The sequence below is a fragment of the Rhinolophus hipposideros genome (assembly GCF_964194185.1).
Source record: "Rhinolophus hipposideros genome assembly, chromosome: 25".
In the NCBI taxonomy this organism is placed as follows: Eukaryota; Metazoa; Chordata; class Mammalia; order Chiroptera; family Rhinolophidae; genus Rhinolophus; species Rhinolophus hipposideros.
The window spans coordinates 17412530-17434729 of NC_138071.1; the positions used below are offsets into that span (position 1 = coordinate 17412530).

General features: G+C 43.0%; 1 protein-coding gene across 1 annotated transcript in view; it reads left to right on the plus strand.

The window, feature by feature from the left end:
• The window catches only part of EXOC4 (exocyst complex component 4), a 644300-nt gene extending 633473 nt beyond the window's left edge, over positions 1–10827 (plus strand). Inside the window, exon 18 of the mRNA XM_081038731.1 lies at positions 9353–10827. Coding sequence (XP_080894857.1) covers positions 9353–9590 — 238 coding nt within the window. The 3' untranslated portion in view covers positions 9591–10827. The remainder of the gene's footprint in view (positions 1–9352) is intronic.
• Positions 10828–22200: the final 11373 nt, after the last annotated feature.

Sequence of the window (22200 nt, forward strand, 5' to 3'; positions counted from 1 at the left end):
CCTTTGTAGATGGGGAGCAACTATTGTATTCATAGTTTTGCCCCTTCCAGTGTCAAAGAATCAGACTGCTTTTTACATTGTGCTCTGTCACTTAGGTTCATGCCTTTTGATTCTCACTTTGATTCATGCCTTTTGATTTATTCAACACCACTAGATGCCCTGTTCTCAGGCCAAGGGGTAACAAGGAATGATACGGACCTGCATTCATTGAGCCTGTATTCTAGGAAGGGGCAGGGGCAGACATTTCTTTCTGTAATCGATATACTTCTGCAACACTTCCTCTGCCCCAGACACTGTCCTTCATCATGTGATCCTTGTAACAACCCCATAGTACTATCCTTTTCTCAAGTGAAAAAAAAAAAAAAAGGCACAGAGAGATTAATAAATTGCCCAAGATCAAACAAATAGTAAGATACAGAACTGGGATTCGATCCCAGGCCCTGGCTCCTGAGCCCATGATCTTAACCACTGCATTATGCTATGTCCCTAACTTTATATATACATATATTTTTCAAATATGTATATTAAAAGTATTTTTTGGAAATACATATATTGTTAGATGGAGGTGAGTGGTAAAAAAAGTAAAGCTCAGAAAAAGGACAAAGCTTGATGAGGATTGAGTGGGTATCATTTTAGATAAGGTGGCCAGGGAAAACCTCACTTATTGATAAGCTGACATTTGAGAAAAAACTGGACTGAATCTCTTTTAATCTGTTTTCTGCCAACCTACTGTCCCTTTAATCCTATTTGATGTTTTCTTTCGGATTTTCTTTCAATTGGCTTATAGTATAAAGCAATCCAGGAACTATGAAGTACAACAAAGACAGGGATTAGCATCACCTCCTTGTCCTGTAACTGGTACTTTTTTCTACAGGAAGAAAATGCTCTGATTCCATACCCTCCCCCCCAGTGGACTGTTTTTTCACCAGTGCTGTTCTAAGCTTTCTTCCAGCTGTTGAATAGAGGAGGTTTGAGTTTCTTCCAGACACATTCACTTACTTGGGTTTTCCCAAGACGAATCTCATTTTGTCATTTGCTGCTCATAATTCTAAATTCTCTGGAGTGCTTTACAGTTTTTCTCTGTCTTTGTTGCCGTTCACGGCCCTTGCCCATTTGGTAACATTTGTCCTTTCCACCACTCTGTGTGTTCTTCCCGTTAATTAAGGTATTAAGCGAGATCAGTGATAAGCCAGTGTCCTTAGCATTTGTCAGATACGTTCTCTTCTGAATCTGTTGATTTGCCTTTCTCATTACCCTTTGTTTGTTTTTCAGCCTGTACCCTCTCAGGGGTGGCCATTCAGGATACATTCTCTTTTGCTAGTAATAATTTTTTAGAGGCACTCTATAAAATGGTTCACTGACATCCAAATAAATATCAGCCACAGTGGCTTTTCATCCACCAAATTCACACTGCTACCCAAAGCTATCCATCACGTTTGTCAGGGTATTTAGGTCTTTAATTAAACCCTGCTGGATATTGTACATATTTCCATTAGCTTCTGATGATGTAGTCTATTGTTTTTCTAAGTGACATCCTGAGTCACATGTCCTTGAATCTCAGGGGCTCATTTCATAGCTTTGCTTTATTTAGGTGTTTTCTCTTTCATAAGTAACCGTAAGGGTTCAGTAAATATACTGAGTGTTTGCCATTGGGACCTACTGGTTTGAATATGCTCACACTTTTCAAATTATCTGCTGATTTTTTGGTTTCTCTGCCAAAACTATTTTCCTTTCTTGCCCATTAGCCCTAAAGGATATGGTCTTCTGTCTCAGCAAAGTAGAGCAATCCCCTGTAACAATATAGAAATGTACACTAGGGTTCCTAACCAGCATCAAACCGTCAGGAGTCAAGGTTTGACAAACTCAGTGAACTGATGGCTGAATGGCAGTCTTTGCCGCTTAAGTATCCCAAGCAGTGACAATGGCTTGCAATGAACTATCCATTCAACCTCACTCAATCCTTGGCTTAACACACTTGGCAACTAGCTAGCTATGGGCAGAGTCAATGACTGAAAAAGAGAACTAACTGGCACCTACCAGAATCAATCCATTACCTTGGCCTCGTTGGCATAATGCTCAAATGGGCGTGTTCTCCCATGAAAGCCATGCAGTCCATGCCTATCTATCCACACTGTCCTTGCTCCCCAGACACTTCTCTACACAGGGTAGAGATGAATCCCCTTGTTGTAAATACAGAAACCCAACCCCTGTTACCCTTCACTTCTCCACCCCATCACTAACTCTGGTCGTCACTTGGGACCGAAACCTTAGTTTCTGTACCTTGTCCAGGGCCCTCCAGCTCTTTTCTCCCTTCCCATGTACTGAGGGAGAGGAGCAGGATGGGCAAGCAGGTGGCTGACAAGCCCCAGATTTGTCTTATTTAAATTAAAACGTTTGCCTCGTGCCTTAGATACCTTTGATCTGGGCCTGGACTGGTTTTGTGGGTTTTATTAAGTGTCGCTAAAAGAAGCTTCTTGCAGCAAGGACTCTAGCTTTCTATGTTATGTTTTCATTGCAAATGTTATTAATAGAACTTCCTAAGCATTAGTAATAATAATACTAGGTTATCCTTTGAAGAAACCCTTTGCATTATTTATTGAAAAGTTGATCATTCCATTTTATTACTTAAAAGTGGAAAAGCCACAGGGCTTCTGAATTATTTTTATTCAGCATATCTCAGCAGTTTCCCAGATTGCTAATCTAAGAAATATATAGTATAATAGATAATCCCCAACAAAAGGGCCTTGTGCTAATTGGTGAACAAAATGGAGCTTTGGGGCTACCAGAGTACATAATACTATGTCCTTTTATCAACCCATGCTATTAGATAGTTTTTTTTTAATAGAAAATACTCTCTAAAGTGATATTCAGTACAGCACAGTCCTCCTTAACCTGGTCTTACCTTTTTATAATCAAAAGAACATTTACAGGAGTATGAGACAAACACAATTCTGAAAGTAAAATGAAGGACCTAAATAAAAAATCACAGAACAAGAGGGTAATTCTATTCACTCTTTCATATTTCATTATTTGATAACATCAGAAGATGAATCCATCAGAATTGCTTTGACAAAGTGCAAACAGAAATGTGCCTGATCAATATTTATTAAAACCTTCAAGATGGGAGACGGACTTGAGCAGACTTCTTAATGGACTGAATAATTATTCATGCAATTGGGGTTTGACCAAAGGCAGCGCCAGACCAAAGAGACACAGCTTTAATTGTACGGAATTTAAAATGCAGATCTTCCTCCAGCCGTGTTGTAGAACACTTAAATTTAAAAAATTATCTGATGGAGCAGAGAGTGATATATGAATCCTTACGTTGTCAAGGAGGAAATTTCAAGCGTAGATCTTTATAAATTTCGAATGCGTTCCCAAGGTGGGGAGCAAAGTTTCTCGCTCAGGGAACAAAAAGAAATTGTCTTCCCTTTTCAGTAACTGAGCTTGGGAGAGGGTCATCATCTCAGAAGACATGGGTCTCGGAGGAATTTTTTGGTTTTCAGTGGTTGTATTTTTTTTAAAAGAGGAATAAAGCAAGGCTCTAGCTGCTGCCATCCAAATATCAGGCTACGTTCCTGAGCAAGATGGACACAAATGACTTTAACAGTTAACCTCTCCCCAGGAGAGACATCCCCCAGGACTGCTGAAGCCTGGGGATGATCAGAACCCATACAATAGGTAACTGCCATTTAAGCACAGTGCCCTTGTGGAAGGGCAGTAGTGAGAGTGTGTGTCACGGTATATAAAGAAGATGGGGGTACAGGACCAATCAAAGAAACCCAAGCACGCCCTGGCTCTCTTTACCTCTTGAGTGATTTTCTGCTGCCACCAGCTGAGGGAATTTCTTCACTGTCTTTCCTAAAGACTCTGCTTCTGTCCTGGAGTGTCCTGCCCGGAACAAAATCCTGCGCAATCTGTTGTCAAGAGTGTTAAAAAACGATCCCAATATAGAATAGAAATTTAATTCTGCCCCTAACTCTCTAAAAATTATTTAGTTTTTCTCTACCTTAGTTTTCTCATTCCTGGAATGGTAGTAACTTCAATTATTTCAAAATAGAAATTTTCAATTGTGTCTATAAGCTCTTTGAAGGGGAAGATAAATCAGAGCGATTATTTATATTTTTTAATAAACTAATTTATTCTTCTGACACACAAGATTACCATCCATTTCATTTTCGGTCTGGAAAGTATGGCCGAGCTAAGTTTACACTTGTTCAGCTTACACTGAGTGATGTTTTCAGATCACTCACTAGTACATCTTACAGTAATGGCTTGGGGGAAACCAGCATCAGCTGCTTCTGATGTGGAAACCCATGATTTTAATTAAAGGACCAAGCAGAACATTCTCTAAAGATTTTAAAAATCCAAAAATGCCAGTGCTTACACAGCATCTGCTGTAACCTCTTCGTTTTTCATCTGGGAAGCAGGGGTCCCAAGAGCTGCCAGCACTTGCCCAAGGTCACACAGCTGGTTAAGTGGGGAATCAAAGACTTAACCAGAGTCTGAATTTAGTTGATCTCTTGAGTATTTATTTACTTCTCTAAGTCTTTCCACTGTAACTACCTCTCAATTATTTATGGGATGATTATCTAGTTTATAGATTATTCAGTTTCTTTTCTCTTTCCATTTCCCTGCTTATTATCATATGTACCATTGAGTGAACAAGAAAACAGGATTTGAATATTTTCCTGACAAGTTAGTGAACTACCTCCTATTGGGTTTTTATTTAAGTTCAAAATGCTACAACTGTTGGCTAATAGGAATTTGGGGAGCAACAATCAATACTAAGCTATATTCAGGTAAACTTTTCTTCCTTTGAAACTTACATTTAAGAAGTCAGCTTCAGAGCCTAATTCTCTTATTGATAGTAATACTATTATATCCTTATCTCAGGAAGGACTAAATGAAAAAGTATTTACAATGAAATTACTTAATGATCTCCCTTCCTCAAGGAAGTAATGAATCAAAAGGACAGCCAACTTTTGGAAAGAACGGTCACCTTGTCCATTACCACCATAGAGGGACAAAACCAGGAGAAATAAAGAGAGGTGACAAAATGACTGAAAAAGCCAAACAGCTTTCCTGTAACTCCTGAATGCTGAGTTTACAACATGCCTTCTTTATTTTTGGTTTAGAGCACTGAATTCCCAGATCAAATCCACTGGTACTCGAATATAACGGCAAAGCGTATAAGTGAATTTTGAATTACCACAATACTGGCTTGTTTCACTACAGTAGAAGACAGAGAGTTGAGTCAGTATGTGATTTTATTAAACTACTATTTCCTAAATTGTGACTAAAAGTGAATTAGCTGTATAACTATCGTTTGAAATTAGTACTATGGCTTTTTACATTTTCAGATATTTCTGTTTTCTGGTGGCTTTGGAGTGAGTCCAGAGTTCCAAGACCTTCATTTTGAGGCCTTAGACATATCGCTCAGACTCTCTAAAGCTCAGTTTGCTCATCTGTAAATCGTGGATGACTGCAGTACCTACCTCAAAGTGCTGATTATGTTCATGTACCTAAAAGTTAGATATTATTATTAATATTTATGTGTGCCCAAAGACAACAAAGGGTGAGAGAAACAATGAGTGGAGCGCCACCTCTCACAGAATGTTCCACCCACCAGGGTGATATGGAACCCTGATTTCCAGAACAGGATGTTTGGTCCATGTCTGGCAATTGGCCCTTATGGGCTATTAATTATGGGCTATGAAGAGACTTGCTCCACAAGTCATGAGCTAGAAAAGGTCTAAATCAACTGTGTGTTAACCGATCCCATCCAGGCAGCTAAGTCAAGTGCTGTCTACTGTATAATGGGGTACCCTGGAAAGCATGGCTGCTATTTTAATGCTTGATGATAAAAATCAAGCTTTCATTTTCCTGGGGCCTCCATAAGTGCTGATAAATTGCTTATCCCACTTAGGTTACATGATTTTATTTCAGCATGTCAGTGTTTATCATGGAAGCTCAACCTAAGTGTGTAGTTCATGGCATTTTCCTATTTTCTCCTTAAGGCACCTTGTAGCACCCTTTCTCCATCTCCAAGTCTAACCGTTGATGTGCTGATTTTAGTACAGTCTTTGCAACTGGGTACTATTCTGAAAGATGAATGAATTTCATTCTGTCTTTAAATATTTATGTTTCTTTATGATCTAATATATCATCATGGTTATGGGGAATTTTTTTTCCCTAACTATAGAAAATGCACCATCAGTTACCTGTCTATTTTGTTTAATAACTCAGCCTTGCAATTCTGGGGCACTGTTTATCCAAGGCGCTTAAAGACTCTTTTCATCTCTCAGTCCACTTGAGAGTGGCATTCTGGGATTTATAAAGGTCTTCATTGCACAGAGGATATTGAAACAATAGGACTTAAGTGTCATGCTCTTTATCACTTATCACACCGGAGGTTCCAGGACTAGAAATCCAGGCAGCTTTGTTTTGTTGTTTGCTCCCAGCATGGAACAGTGGTCTCTATAGAAAACCAGCAATTTACCTCTGGAAACAGTTCATCAGGTTTTTCCAGAGAAATCCAATTTCATGTGGTCTGATGGGTTCCGTGTTAGTTCTTAAGATAAATGATGAGAATATAAGCATCATAATACCAAGAAACCCAATTCTTTTGGTTTCATCTCATTGAAAAGCATCACAACCCGCTTATGGCTTCTATCTCCTTCCCTAATGCTTTTATGTCCTTGGTTCAAGGAGATGGGAATGGTTTCGAAACTATTCCCACACAACAGGCTGAGGATGCAGAGTCCTAGCTGGTTCAGATCCTTTGGGAATGACAGAGTCTGGGACTTGGGCCTCAGGAATCTGCATTTTTTCATTAGCTGCCCAGGCACTCAACAGTTTGAGAACCACCAGTCTAGAACTGCAGCTACCAGGTGCGTTCTTGCTGTGGCAGAAATGTGGACCCCAAATTCTCCCTCATTCCAGTTGGTCAATCTAGTTTTGAAGTGTGTGCTTCTTGAGCAATATTTTTTAATGTATGCTTAGCTAGTTCTGTACATGGACAGCTCAATTGCTCTCCTGTGCATCTCAGGGAAACACAATTCGATGAGTAGGGCCTCATTTCTCAAATGGAGGACACAGGAAGCCGCAGGATAAATATGATGCCTCTTCCTACAGAATGAGGCTTTAAAAACAAAATAGTATGTTCTTTTTAAATTGCAACAGGTGTGTTACGGAGTAGTAGTAGTTCACATGGATTTTATGCTAAATATGAAGCTTCAAAAAAGTGCCTGACTGTGACGCTCCCAGAATGTATTCCTTGCCACAGGGATGGCTTGCTTCTCCCCTAGGATGTTCTTTTTTTCAAGATGCTTATGAACAAGAAACAAATCCAATGCCCTGAGCCCAACACAGCCCAACAGTACAAGATTTCTGAACAAATGATCCTCTGCAAAATCCTTTCACCCCCAGAGATGCCTCGGGGCCCCTGCCTTGTTCAGGCCCCTCAATCCTGGTGAAGCTGCCTTTCCTGTCAGGAACAGAGAAAGAAGTAAACTTGGGAAGTTTCCTCTGTCCTTCTCTGGGAGGTTCCTCTGTCCTTTTCTGGAAGGTTCCTCTGACCTTCTGTGGAAGTTTCTTCTGTCCTCTGGAAGGTTCCTCTGTCCATCTCTGGGAGGCTTCTCTGTCCTTCTATGGAAGATTCCTCTGTCCTTTTCTGGAAGGTTCCCCTGTCCTTCTCTGGGAGGCTTCTCTGTCTTCTGGAAGGTTCCTCTGTCCTTTGGCTGTCCAGCTGTGATAGCATTGCTGGCTCAGACCCTGCGCTGAACTTTACCTCCTGGGTAATTTGTAGTCACCGTGCAAGTCATGGCCTCAGAGTCCATCTAGTAGACTCCGTGAGGGAGAGTAGTGGCATAATATTGGGTTTAAGACTGACAAGTGGCTCCCACCTCACCTTCTCTCTGCATTGAAAAGTCACGCTGGTGCACGTTTCCCTTACAGACCCTGCTCTTCTCTCCACCATCCAGGCCAATGGCCTTGAAGCCAGATGACTTTTGCTAGAATTACAACTGGTGCCCTCCCAGGCCATTCTACATACCACTGTCACGTTAATCTTCCAGAAGCACAACTTGGAATGGTGCCGCTGCTCTCAACAGAACCTCGGCGGGCGGGGGAACCTCGACTGAACTAGGCTAAAGTTCTTTAGAGACTTAACCGGCCTGGTGTCAAGCTCTCCACCTTCTGGCTTTAACTGCCTTTCCCACCACTCCCGCTATTTAGCTACACTCCCCGACTAACCGGACTACTTCCCTGCCATTGCTCGTGCCCTTCTCTTTTCCCCTATTCTAGAATTTCCTTCCTGGAAGCCCTGCCTGACTATATCCTACTCCATGTGAAGTCTTCCTTCATCCTTCAGCCTCCCCTCAGCGTGGCGTGATTTCTTCTTCCTCCGCTATAAATTCATAGCATTTATCCCTCACTCAGGGCACTTGGAACCTTCTTCTTGACTGTGTCTGTGAAAAAGGAGTATTACACTTAGAGTCAGAAACCTGGGTTCCTGTCCTGGCACAGTCACTCACTGTCATTGTGACACTGGGCAAGTCTTCCAACTCCTCTATCCTTTCAGTTTCCTTATCTGCTAGGTGCAGTGAGGGTAAATGACACGACACGGGAATTAACTTGTCAACAGAAATGCAGTCATTATCTTGCTGCTTTTCATTACCTTTCCTACTTGCCTCTCAACTATTTGAGGAAAGAGGCTACGTCTTGCTCATCATTATATACTGCTATGGCTATTAGTACTTTACTATTAATATTATATTGCTACTAATAATAGTTAATGCTTATGGAACACATATAATTGTGTTGGGCACCGTTCTAAGTGCTCTGTATGGATTAATTAATTCTTCCAATAACCCTAAGAACTACCTCCTAACGGAGTAGAACACCATGTATTTCACAGAGCCTCCAGTGAAGGAGTGAATGAATGAGGGATTGAATGAGACAAAAACTGTGGGCAGTGCCAGCCAGATGATTGTTTTCCTTTCTCTTGGTTCCATACCCCTACTTCTCTTTCTTTGGCTCTCCTGAGGTAAATGCAGAACTAGGAGAAAGTCTGGAGTGCACTGAGCCTCTGAAAGATGTGAGGTCTCCCTGGGTCTTTGTGTCGAGTTACTCTCCTGAGGAGCGCTCCAGCGAGCTCCAAGAGGGCGGCAGTCGGGACTGTCTTGTTCTCCATTCTATCCGTAGGGCCCAAAACAATGCCTAGTGATCAATAAATGTTTATGGAATAAGTAAGCGCAGTGCTGTATAAGCGGCGTATTCATTACCACTCAAACCCCACGTACACCACTGGCAGTGGAGATGGTGAGCGTGCTCTGTCTTACTCCCTCAGGCAGTATTACGAGATGCTATACAACACGGCCGATGAGCTCCTGAATCTGGTGGTGGACCAGGGCGTGAAGTACACGGAGCTGGAGTACATCCACGCCCTCACTTTGCTGCACCGAAGTCAGACGGGGGTGGGAGACCAGACCACCCAGAACATGAGGCTGCAGCGACTGAAGGAAATCATCTGCGAGCAGGCTGCCATCAAGCAAGCCACCAAGGATAAGAAAATAACTACGGTTTAATGGGGTGCAGCGCATGGGCTCGGGGGTGGGGCATGGGCACTTTGGTTTCCTTAGTCATACTTACTGCTTTCTTCGCTATGGTATTTGGTATGTTCCGAGCTGACTTCGTTTTCTCCACTCTGATGCTTTAGTGGAGAGAAGGAGTAAGGATCTTTTTTCTCTATAGTTTTGGCTTCCCATATAAACTCTCATATAAAGGGACGTTGCAGTACTGAATATTTTGATTTAACATGTATTTCACAGGGACTAGGGTGGGACGGGGGGAGGATGTGTTAAACTGGACTCTGAAAAAAATGAATGCACAAATTACTAATGCCCAACAGGCTCTGGAATGCGGACTGCTACCTAAATTTCAGTCCCTTCCTAAAGTCCCTGCATAGGGTTCTCCTCCATAAAATGTAGGATTGTTTTTTTCTCTCTCAACCTTGTCATTGAACAATTCAATGAAATAAGTGTATGTGCACTGCTCTCTGTCTCTATTGCCAAGATCAAAACAAAGCCTTCTCAGATGGCTGGAGTTTTCAACAAATTTCCCTAACCAAGACAGGACCTCTTGAGGACTAGGGGGAAAAAGTTCTTTTATGTTAATCCCCGGGAGAGTTTTGTATGCAGTAGCTCATACACAGGTTATAAATGGGTATATTGCCTTTTTGTTTTTATTTCTGCCATAATCAAAACCAAGAGCCATCAAATTAATGACAAAAATGGGAGCATACAAGGTGATCCAATCCCCTTTTTGATTTTACCTCTCTCCTTTCCAAGAGAAAATAATGGTTAGAGAACGTTTCATCTCACTTGAAACATTGTCCGGGTGTGAATGATTCTTAGATGCTCGTTTACCCTCCTTACAAGCCCCTGGGTCTTTCTCACCTTAGAAAGTAGCCCAGGTCTGCTCAGCTGAATGCAAGGAAGATGGGACAGCTGTGATATGCCGCCTCTCACACCCGCCGGCTGCGCTTCTGAAGTGCCCTTGGGTGGTGTGAGCGCTCACTGCTCCTGGAACACTGGGCCTCACCACTGTCCCCAGGTCTCCAGTTGCTCTTGCTACTCATGGTTGATATGTCAAAGAAGAAAACAACACGCCGCCTTGAAACCGTGTGGAAAGGAGAACAAGAAGGACTTGGACCGCACACAGTCATTCCTCACGCCCTACGGGCCCAGAGTGTTACACCCGTTTGTACAACCTAACTGTGATCTTGGTGAGAAAAGCAGAAAATTAAAAAAATGTTTGAGAAGCTTCGATGTTGTGTATTGTTTTCCTTGTGTTCTTTATTCAGCAAATGTTCCCTGAAGGCCTGATATGTGCCCAGTGCTGGGAAGTATGGGGCTGATGCTAGACAACAATGACACTCCTGAGTCTTTAATGTGACTGAATATGGGAACCAGTCTGAGCTCCCACAGCCCAAGTCCTGAGACAGCCAGCTATACAGAATCTGAGGGGACCCTCCGCCTGGAATTACTGCCCTCTGTTGAGACACCTCATTCCCAGGGACCCCAACCCCTCTCCAGGACCTCATTTTAGCCTGAGTGTTTTCTCTGCCTGACAGTCATTAATTTACGTCTCAAATAGTTTAGGAAGAAAAACTTAAATACAGCCAACTTGAATTGGCAACCAACCCTGATAATTCTTACTGTCAAGTTATATCCATGAACGCTAATGCGTTCATTCAGTCAGTCAAAAAGATATAATTGCCTGTCACAGCTCAGGTGATACGGGATTCATGCAATAGCAAGCAAACGAGACAGTCCCTTGTAACAGGGAGCTTATACTTTCACTCTGATGAAGAGTCATACAACTTCCACTTTGATAATGTCTTCCCAAGAGACCATATTTTCCCCTCAATCTGCCAAAGCTATCCTTTCATTTAGGAAGAAATCTCATACGATTGAGGACTGAAATAAATCTTCAGCCCAACCCTCTGCTGCTCTCTTCCAAGCGTTGCCCTTTTGGAAGCTCCAGACTGTATGTCACTATTCACTTTTCCTTCCCTGGCTAGCACAGAGTCTGGAAGTGCACCTCTTCTCATTGGTTGATGGAGAAAATGGATTCCCTCCTTTCAGGCTCTGAATGGACCAAGGCCATTGCCTTCATGGATTCTTTCTCTGAGGCACAGTTCTGACTGCCTCCCCAAGACTAGGGAACAACAATTCCATGGTAAAGAACAGAGGGTGAGAGGATTCAGATAAACCCAAGGTATATCCACGCCACTGGGGCCAAGCATGAGAAGACCAGCAAACTCTCTGTCCTTCTAGCAGGATATGGACCAAAGGAGATCCTGGTCTACAAGGTTTTGCTTGAGAAGCAAAGTGTGTGTGGAAATACACATACCCGAGAGCAGTTGTCTTAATGTGGCAGTGATGTAAAATAAATTGAATATAATTTGGAGGGAGTGTAATGAGGTACCGAGAACAAGAAAACTAAAGAATGACTGGGCTCGGCCAGGGTCCTGGCTCTGTCCTAATTACGCTCAGTTGTTAGAAGTGCATAATTAATAAGTGTGTGACCAGATGTGAAATGCAGCGGGGTCTTTTCCTGAAATGGAAGTTGTCATGAAGTATACACAGCTGGAAGCAGTTGTTCTAATTTGGCTGAGACAGAAAGCCTGCCTGGGATTTTGCAGAGGTGTAGCAAGAGGCACGCCACAGGTTTACACCTGAAAACAACTAATCCTGTTCCAACTGGCCTGGGATGTAATGAGATATAGCTAATTATCAGGAATGTAATGAGATGCAGAAGCCACGGGAATTGAGCTGGAAATTTCTTTAAAAGGGAACTAAGCTGCAAACACCAGACAAGAGTTTCTGCTAACAGAGCTAGGTGTGAATGTGATGAAATGTGCATGATTTGAGAAGTTGCTTTAACATACCTGGGCCAAAGACTGATGTCTGTAATCAGAAATATTGCTAGGACCTTCACATACCTGGAGCAGAAGTCCCTGGAAACCGAGAATGCAATGACCCGTAAAAGCTGCACATGTATTTTGTAATTGTTTACACAGCTTATGTGTATTCATACCACTGAAAAGAAAAATAAGGAGGCTGGGTGCTGTCAAGTAAGTATAGGTTCCATTATAGGTTCCATAGGTTCCACATTTAGAAATGTGGCCTCAGATTCCTGCTGACTTTGCAAAAGATAATCTAGGAGGAGAAAAATTGGCAATCTCCTCATCCTACCAGGCCGAGTTTTCTTTCTCAAGGATTTACTTACTGTGAGAGATCAGGAAAACATTAGTACCTGTTTTCTGTTTTTATTTTATGATTGCTGTTGTGTTATTTTAGATCCCATTCATTGAGCATTTACTGTGTTTCCCCGAAAATAAGACCTAGCCAGACCATCAGCTCTAACACGTCTTTTGGAGCAAAAATTAATATAAGACCCGATCTTGTTTTAATATACTATAAGACCAGGTATATAATATGATTAATATAACATAACATAACATAACATAATATACTACCGGGTCTAATATAATATAATATATACCGGGTCTTATGTTAATTTTTGCTCCAAAAGATGCATTAGAGCTGATGGTCCAGCTAGATCTTATTTTCGGGGAAACACGGTAATATATGTCCGATGCTTTACTACATTATTCCATTTAATCCTCACTATAATCCTAGGAGATCTTATCATCCCTACTTTATGGAGAAAACTAAAGCTTTGATTAAGGACTTGACCCCAGACAGGTGCTAATGCCAGAGTTCATGCTCAGAACCCCTCTGTTCTTTATTCTGAGCCAAACCCTCTGCTTCTCTGTGGCAAAAGGGAGGGGGGACTTCACTTGTCTATATTTGAGCTTCAAGTGACATTCACTGATAACCTCACACCCCCAATCTGGTTATAGAATCTGTTGTTCCTTGGCTCAAAATGTCACCTCAGCCTTTTCCAAGTGGTTTGCTGTCGTGCACATTATTAAATGCCCTATCCCTCAGTTTCCTCATCTGTAAAATGGGGTAACAATAATAATAGCTCCTACCGAGCCTGGCACATGATAAATGTCGCATATACACAATAAATAATAATAATATAATTCTGGTTCCTCAAGCCTGCTTGCTGCCTTTGTAGCTGTTCGTGAGTTTGCATCTCTGCCCGCCAGTGGACTACGCACATCTCCTTAAACTCTGAAGGCTTCAGTGTCCTTTAAGGACCAGATCTTTGCAGACACAGTGGCTTTCTGCCTGGGTTTGAGTTTGCTGCTACACTTCCCACCTCTGCTGCGGAATGTCAGATTATGGAATTCCAGTAAGTTCACAGATGACTCTATGATACTCAGGTAAGAAAACTGCCACTTTTTTTTTTCTTAAATCTAGTTCTGATCTCCTACTTACATTGTCAGCAAAAGTCCAACTTCAGTCATTTTTCGTGGTTTCCTGGAGGGGCGGGGGTTCCCTTCCCTTGAGTTGGGTAAACATTCCGCTGATGAAGCAGGTCAGGAAAATGGGGTGAAGACAAGTTCATCATCACTGTGTCCTGATCATTTTGTCACCCCTGCTCAAGACACCCGCTGTCCTCAACTGCAGCTCCAGATCCAGACATCGTCGCTGATGTCACCAGGCTTCACACAGGGGGCCTCCAGGGACAGTGCCCAGCCTCCACAGGTATCCCCCAAAGTCACCGCCACCCAAGGTTATGCCCCCCAGAAGGCAGCACGGAATCTACAATCTGTTTCTTCTCAACTTTGGGGAGCCAACATTCCAGATTGGACAGTTCTCCCCTTTCTTCCAAAGCCAAAGTCTCTTTTTCTTTATGCAACTGGTAGACCCAGGTCCCTGGGAGAGCTCAGGTCTCTTCCTAAGGTCAAGACCTTTTACAATAATAGCCTGCTGGGAGGGAGATTCCCAAGTGACTCTCTTCAGTCTCCTCCCTTCCCTCTTCATTTTCTGCCCTGAAACAGAAAGTTTGTTAAGCCGACCGCTGGGAGTGAAAAGAGCCGAGGCTTCCGGAGCAATCTCAGGTAATCTTCCTGTAGTGGGGAGAGAAAGCGAATATTCCTTTTATTATTCTTTGGGATAGAGGGATGGCATCAGTTAATGTCATCCACAACAGGTGAGTACCTGTTGGAGATTCATAAGAGCTAGACAGAGCTTTAGTCCCAACCATCTCACTTTTCCAAGGCGTCAAGGGAAGAGGTCCATGAGAAGGCAGTGGGGACAGTTAGGGACTGAGGCAGGATCAGCACCCAGGTCTCTTGACAGCCAATCCCAGGGAGCCTGCCTCTGGGAGCTCAGACTCATGCCATACGGTTACGCTGCAGTAGAGCAGTGGAACGCGAGACCCAGCCTTCAGACACGTGACCGTCTCATGGAAAGAACAGGGCAGCACATGAAGCAACTCTGGAGGGTTGCGAGCCATCATAGCGCTGGAAGCTCATATGCAGCTCAGACTAAATACTCGAGGAATTCAGAAAAAGAAAGAAGACAGTAGACTGGTTAGCCAGATTCAACTTAATGGAGGAGGTGAACTAGACTATGGTCTGGAAGACAATGGAGAGCTAGGGCAGTGATGGGAGGATTTGAGATGAAGGGGTGCATTGAGACAAACCCTACTGTTTAAAAAAGTAAGCAAAGAAAATCAAGCAAAAAAAGAAAACTCAGAAGCGTGAGGAGGATCAGCAGAGTCCAATCATGACAACTAGTCAAGAGGGAAAACAAGTCAGGGAGGAAACCCTGCATACTGGGTGTTCTTTAGTTATTTGTAAACCTTCCTGTGGGTCAGTGGATACATAAATCTTTGCATCCCCTGGAATTACATGCACGCGGCATTTGGAGGGATGGTTTGTTAGTGTCTTCTATGAAAGAAAAGGTCTGAGGTTTTAATCAGATTCTCAATAGTTCCTGCTCTCCACCTTCCATGAATATAGTAGGATTGCTTTCTAGCTCCTTTGTGTTTGGTGGGACCTTGTGATTAGATGGCCAACGAGTTATGAGAAGCAGTGGGTCACTTTCCAGCCAAAGTGTGTAATTACCTGTGTGCAATGCTCCAGAGCTCACTGCCTCCTCTGCCACAACATCCAGCAGCGTTCCAGACAGCGACCGCTCAGTGTGCTTGTGTCCCAGAGGGTGGAAGATGCAGAGCAGAGCCCCCGCTGACCTGCAGTGGATGTGTGATGTAAGCATGAAATGAATCCTTGTTGTTTTAAGCCATTGAAATTTGGGGATTGTTTGTTACTGCAGCAGAACCTTGCCTAGCCTGACTAATACAACAAAGACGCTCAGCGTGATGCGGAGAGCTGATAAGGCCAGGGAGTTTTAAAGAAGCGTGAAGTTATTGTATCAAAGAGAACAATTTGAGCAGAGTGATGAGAACAGGAGCCAAATTGCATTTAGAGGCTTAAGGGAGAAAAGATGGTGCTTTGCCAGTATCAAGTGCTCAGTCAGCACATTGGTCCTAGAGACAGAGGCAATGGGAATGTGATCCTGGAGCCCCCCAGTCTTTGCTTTCTCTGCCTCCTTCCTGTCACTCCTGTAGTAGTAATGAGCTGGATACATAGGTCTTAGTTCAGTGTATCTAACTCTTTATAGGAAAGCTTCTATTAATATATGCGTCCAAATCAGAAAGAGGAAAAATTAACTCTATTATAATTAACTGTTATTAAAGCTTTCAAATCCTGAATTCTCACTGAGGTCTAGCCATCTCACTGGTCCAGCTCCTTTTTCTTTAGAAACTTTCCATCACAGTGCCAGTAAATACCAGTCCCCAGATTTGAGTTTTCATCCTCGGAACCCCAGGCCCATTCACCAAAACATGAAAAAGACTGGGAGAAAAATCTGTTTTCTGGTTGGCTACCCTCTTCTTCAACAGCTCAGAGCTCCTTGTATTTCTCTGATGTCCCAGTGGAAGTAAATGGTCATGGTTTTGAAGGAGATCCAAAGCTGCAGTTTTCAAATGAGGAAACATAACACTGAAATGCTGTTTACTCAGCCAGTTTTAAGAGACTAATGAAGCACAGGTATTAGGCCTTTTGACACCTAAAGAGCTGTAATTCACTCATCTGCGACACAGCAAACATGATTAAGTATTTTCACAGGAGTTACAGAAATTCTTGTTTTGCAGTTTTATTAACTGTTACCATTTTTTTTGAAGTTTCGTGTCCATGTTGTCCAAATGCAGTTAGTTATATGCTATGCTGCCTTAGCACACCCTGACATAGTTACACGTGGTCCCAGACCCTACTCAGGAGTTCAGAAGGAAGTAAGAGTATCTGTGTAATGCGCCCCACATTGTATCCCTCCATTGAGAATTGATTGTCTTGGTCCATTCTGCCTGCTGTAACCAAATACCAGAGACTGGGTAGCTGATAAGCAACAGGAATTTATTTCTCACAGTTCCAGAGCCTGGGAAGTCCAAGATCAAGGTCCTGGCAGATTTGGTGTCTAGTCAGGACCCACTTTCTGCTTCATATGTGGTACCTTCTCACTGTGTCCTCACATGGTAGGAGGGTTAGGGAACTCTATGGGTCTCCTATAAAAGAGCACTAATCCCATTCATTAGGGCTGTACCCTTATGACCTAAGCACCTCCCAAAGGCCTCACCCCCTTTGCGGGCTTATGTAAAGTGTTAATGAATTTTTAGTATGATCTTTACCTTGGGGAATTTGGGGTAACCACTAAGGCTTTTAAGCAAGAGAAAAGGATCAGGTTTTGATGTTAGAAGTATCACCTTGGGGAGCAGATGGCAGGTGAATTGGAAGCTGGATGGCAGAGAGACTAGTAATAACCCAGGAAAAAGATCATGGTATGAATTAGGACAATGGTGGTACAGATGGAGAGAAGGGGATAGATTCAGGAGATATTTAAAAGCATGAAGACTGTACCTACGATGATTTCTGTCACATGGTAAATGCTAAAGAAATATGTTTAGAATGAATGATCAGGTAAAGAATGAATAGAATTGGCAAAATGCCATCATTGTTTGGATGAGAGGGGATGAATAAGAGGAACCCATAAAGGAGCAAACGAAGGTTCCCAGATTTGTAGCTAGGTTAACTGAGCAGGTGGTATGTCAGTCAGTGAGATAGGGAACATAGTGCATGAGGGGGAGAAGCAAGATTGAGGGGACAACACATTTGTGGGACATCGAAGACAAGAGAAGAGAGACAAGAGAGGCCTTTGGCTGAAGGAATAGATTTTGTAGCCTTTGAAGTCTTTATGCATTCAAAAAACTATTTGTGGTATACCTACTTTGTTCCAGACACTGTGCCAGCCATGATGGATACAAAGATGAATGAACTGAGGTCATGCAAATGGTGACATTTCTCATAAGATCACAGTTACTACCACAGCGATAATAGCCAGTGATACTGAGGGGCAGGGAGCAAGCACTCTCATAGACTGTGGGAAGAGCTAGAAATTGGCAGGACCTTTCCGGAATGCAATTTGGCAGTATGCATCAAAAAGCTTAGAAATGTACCTATCCATGACTCAGCAATTTCTCTTCTAGATATTTATTTGCTGGTCACAAGCACAAAATCTGCTCTACACCAAGAGAACCTTACTTCAGTATAGCCGCCTTACGCATCGAGCAGATACCTAGGAGCCCCATCCAGTGACACACAGGGCAGTCCCCCTTAATCCTGGCACCCTAAGAGGGTCAATGAGAGCCACATCCAGATGCAGAAACGTCAGGGTTTAACTCTGGTCCCTTGCCCATGTCTAAGGCACACACTCACAGAAGGGCACTGACTCCCTGTTCCAGTTAGATATCTCTGTGTAACAACCTAACCCAACCTAGTAGCTTAAAACAATTGTTTTATTATATCATGGTTCTGTGGATCCGGAATTTGGGCAGAGATTAGCTGGGCAAGTCTGTGCCATGTGGCATCAACCAGGGTCAGTCGGTGGTACTGAGTTTGCAGCTGGGCTAGTCTGGAGTATCCAAGATGGCTTCACTCACATGCCTGACACCTTGGCAGGAATGGCTTTAAGGCTGGGCTCGGCTGGTCCTCTTTCCCTCCCCATGTCATCTCGGCCTCTCCACATAGTCTCTCCAACAGGAAGTTGCACTTCTTACATGATAGACACAATTCTTATATGAATTGTGGTCTCAGGGCATCAAGAAACCAAGGCAGGAGCTGCCAGTCCTTTTAAAGGCTAGCCCTAAAACTAGCATAGCATCACATTGGCCATACTCTAAAGGTCAAAAAGTAATAGCCCAGTAATAGATCCACCTCTCAATAGGAGGAGGAATATCAAAGAATGTATAGCCATCTTTAATCTGCCACGCTCCCTCATTTAGGATTGCCAAAACGGTAAGACCCAACATGTACAGTCCAGTTATTCTTCCATTCCTCCACTGTATAGGCCAATTCCTCACTGTATGTGTATTGCTAAGTGAAATTCTCTCCGCCTCTTTCACCATAGACAATCAAGCTTATTATAGCAAACAAAAAAGATCCCTGTACTATCACTCTAAGACCTGTGTATGACCCACACCAAGGCTGTCTGGCTCCAGCGAACTGCTAACTTGGCTCAACTAGGAAGACTGCCTACTGTGAAAGAGATGTGATCAGCCCAATTTCAGCCCCTCACTGTTGGAAACATGGCTCGGCCAAAGGTATGGAGTTGCTACTGATTACTTATCACATTGAGCACCAGATATAACTGGCCATTCTGAAGGCAGCTACTTTCAAGTCAAACGTATGGACTTAAGTTATAATTCCAAAATACTCCCATGGAAACCATGGATACTTCCTCATGTCTCTAATGGCAGGGAGACCTGTCTCTTGTTAGTGTTACAGACAGCATGAAATCTCTCTCAGGGTACCATGGACTACACCAAAAGCGCAAATATTGGTAGAGCGAATGATTGGTAGGGCACCATCCAGGCAAGGTGAAAAGCTACTAGGCACACTGGGTGACCTCACTGGGAAAGCTGAACAGAGAGGTCCCAAGAAGCTCAACTTTCTTATCACAGGCTGACAGCTAGGCTGCCCTTGGGTTATCTTTGTATCAGGAGGCACTCTGGTAGGTTTCTTAAATGTAGGTGCCTCCATCTACATTTTCCAGGGGCCACATGTGACAGAGAATACATATTTTGCAGAATTTGTCCAAGAAAATTACTAAACAGCAACAACAACTAACTCTCCGGAGGAGGTTATCTGATTTTCAGAGTTGCCACATTGTATTATTTTCAATGTCTAGTTTTCACCTCATGGGTGTGGAGTTTCTTTTTGAGGTGATGGGAGGGACTGGAATTCCCTAGTGGGGATAGTTCTGAATATCCATTGAATTGTACACTTTAAAAATATGAACAAAAAAAATCTTTAAGGAAAAATGTCCAATTTTCAACAAAGAAATTATGAGACACACGAAGAGACAGGGAAATATGGCCCACATACGGGAAAAGAAGCAGCAGTCGCTGGAAATTGTCCCTGAGGAAGCCCAGATGTCGGACTTTATACTATATAAAGCCTTTCAATCAGCTATTACACATATGTTCAAAGAACTAAGGGAAACCATGTCTAGAGAATTAAAGGGAAGAATAATATCTCACCAAATAGAGAATATCCATGAAGAGATAGAAATTATTATTTTTTTAAGAGGCAGAGCTTAATTCCCCTCATCTCGAGTTGGGCTGTCGTTAGCACCTCAATTCTACTGAGGAGAATATGGCAGAAGTGATATTGTGTGACCATACCAGGTCCTGAAAACATTGAGACTTCTCCTTGCTCTCCTGGATCATTTGCTCAGGGGGAAGTCAGCTGCCATGTCATGAGGACAAACATCCCTCTGGGGAGTGCCACCCACAAGGAGCTCAGGCTGTCTGACAACAGCCCTGTGATTGGGTCATCTTGGAAGCAAACCTTCCAGGTCCAATCAAAGCCTTCAGGTGACTATACCAACAATACCTGACATCTTACTAATAAGCTCATGAGTGACCCTGAACTAGAACCATCTAAGTCATTTGCTCTTGGATTCCTGACCCTCAGAAACTCCATCTGAAAGGACAGGCTGTTTTAGTAGCTGAGTTTTGGGATAATATGTTACGCAGCAGTAGTAACTAGTACATGCTGGGAGGAAAAATGCTCTTAAATTATCAAAGGAAAGAATTAAGATCAGTAGAGAAGTGTCACCAGGAAGCTAATTTTGTTTCGATATAAGGAAGAACTTTTTATCTCACTGACAGCCCACAATGGAATAGGTAACATTTTAAAGTAGTGAATTAATTGTCACTTGAAAGAGTTCAAGCAAAGATAGATGGCCATTTATCACAGATGATGAATGTGGTTTTCTTCTCTAGGGGGTAGGTGGTTTTGGTGAATGAGTTCTGTTTTTAATTTTACTTATAATTTGACACCCACCATTCCCATTACCTTCTGTTTTCCAGAAAGAATTGGAAGTAGTCTGGAATTATGACACATATACATAAACAAGCTAAGATTAAGAATAAAAAGCAGGGACCAGAAACCACATAGAAGAATTAGGACACTTGCTACAATTAAAATTAAGCCTGATAGAAGCTAAAAGAAAAAGAAAGTTTCACTCCCACCCCCTGGGGATGCTGACTTAGCAAGCCTCGTTGGGACCAGGCAATATGTTCCTTATTTTTTAAGCCCACAGGTAATTCTGGTTGGAGATCTACTGGCCCAGATTGTTCCTCCCAACTCTGTCACCCCCCCCTCTGATTTTTATCAGGGCCTAAACATTACCTGATATCAGGGAGGATGAAGAATATTCCCCGTTACAGAGAAGGGGAAAAAGTGTATGGGTAGCTGATCCCTTAAGGTGAGCATAAGAAAGCCTAGCTCCCTCCTTAATGGAGAAAAAGCAGATCTCTCCATCTGTTGCTTACAGGGGCTGCCTTGCAGTCTCCTAAAACAAGGCTATTTTATCTCTCTTACATTGGGAGGCAATCTCCTTGGTTCACCCTAGTGGAAGACCGAGGAGGTGGTTTTGACTCATGGACAGTCCTTGCTGAGACAAGCTTCTGGCAACCCCAAAAGAGTCACCTAGCCACTCCTGAGGCACTCTGCACATTGACCAGAGATCAGCCTCCGCAACTGACATGGAATGGAAACATCCATAGCTGATCCCTGTAATCCCCGAGCCTCTCCTCCTGGTTATTTCAGCATGCCTGGAAAAGACGCAAAGATGTGTTAGCTCTGATTCTGAGTATGATTTGGGCCTAGACAAAGTCTATGGTCCTGTTGGTTGGCCACTTTGGTCCTAAAAGTTTCTAGAAGAAAGCTGACATGGGGTTGCAGTGATATCCAAGGTCCCAACTAACTGCAGATTCTCAGTTAGTGAACTTTGGGCAGTGCGGTCAAATCTGTGGCACCCGTCAACACACACCCGAGCATTGCCATGAGAGGGGGACTCACACTTAGGAAACAAAATCAAGTCTGACACAAAAGGAGAGAAACGGCGCCTGACGTTCTTTTCAACCAGAGTTTTAATTCCAAACATATTCTGCAGGCTGGGTGTCGGACAGCTGAAGGGTGATGAGTGTTGGGCTGGAATTAAAGCCTGCTGCGATGGTAATGAAGAACCGCCAGTGGGTTTGCTGGAAGGAAATTTAGATCTACATAATTATGACTTAATCCCTCACCCCGTGACATCAACAAGGTCCCTACCCAAGTGAAAGCTGCCAGATTTCATGCTGCAAAGAGTC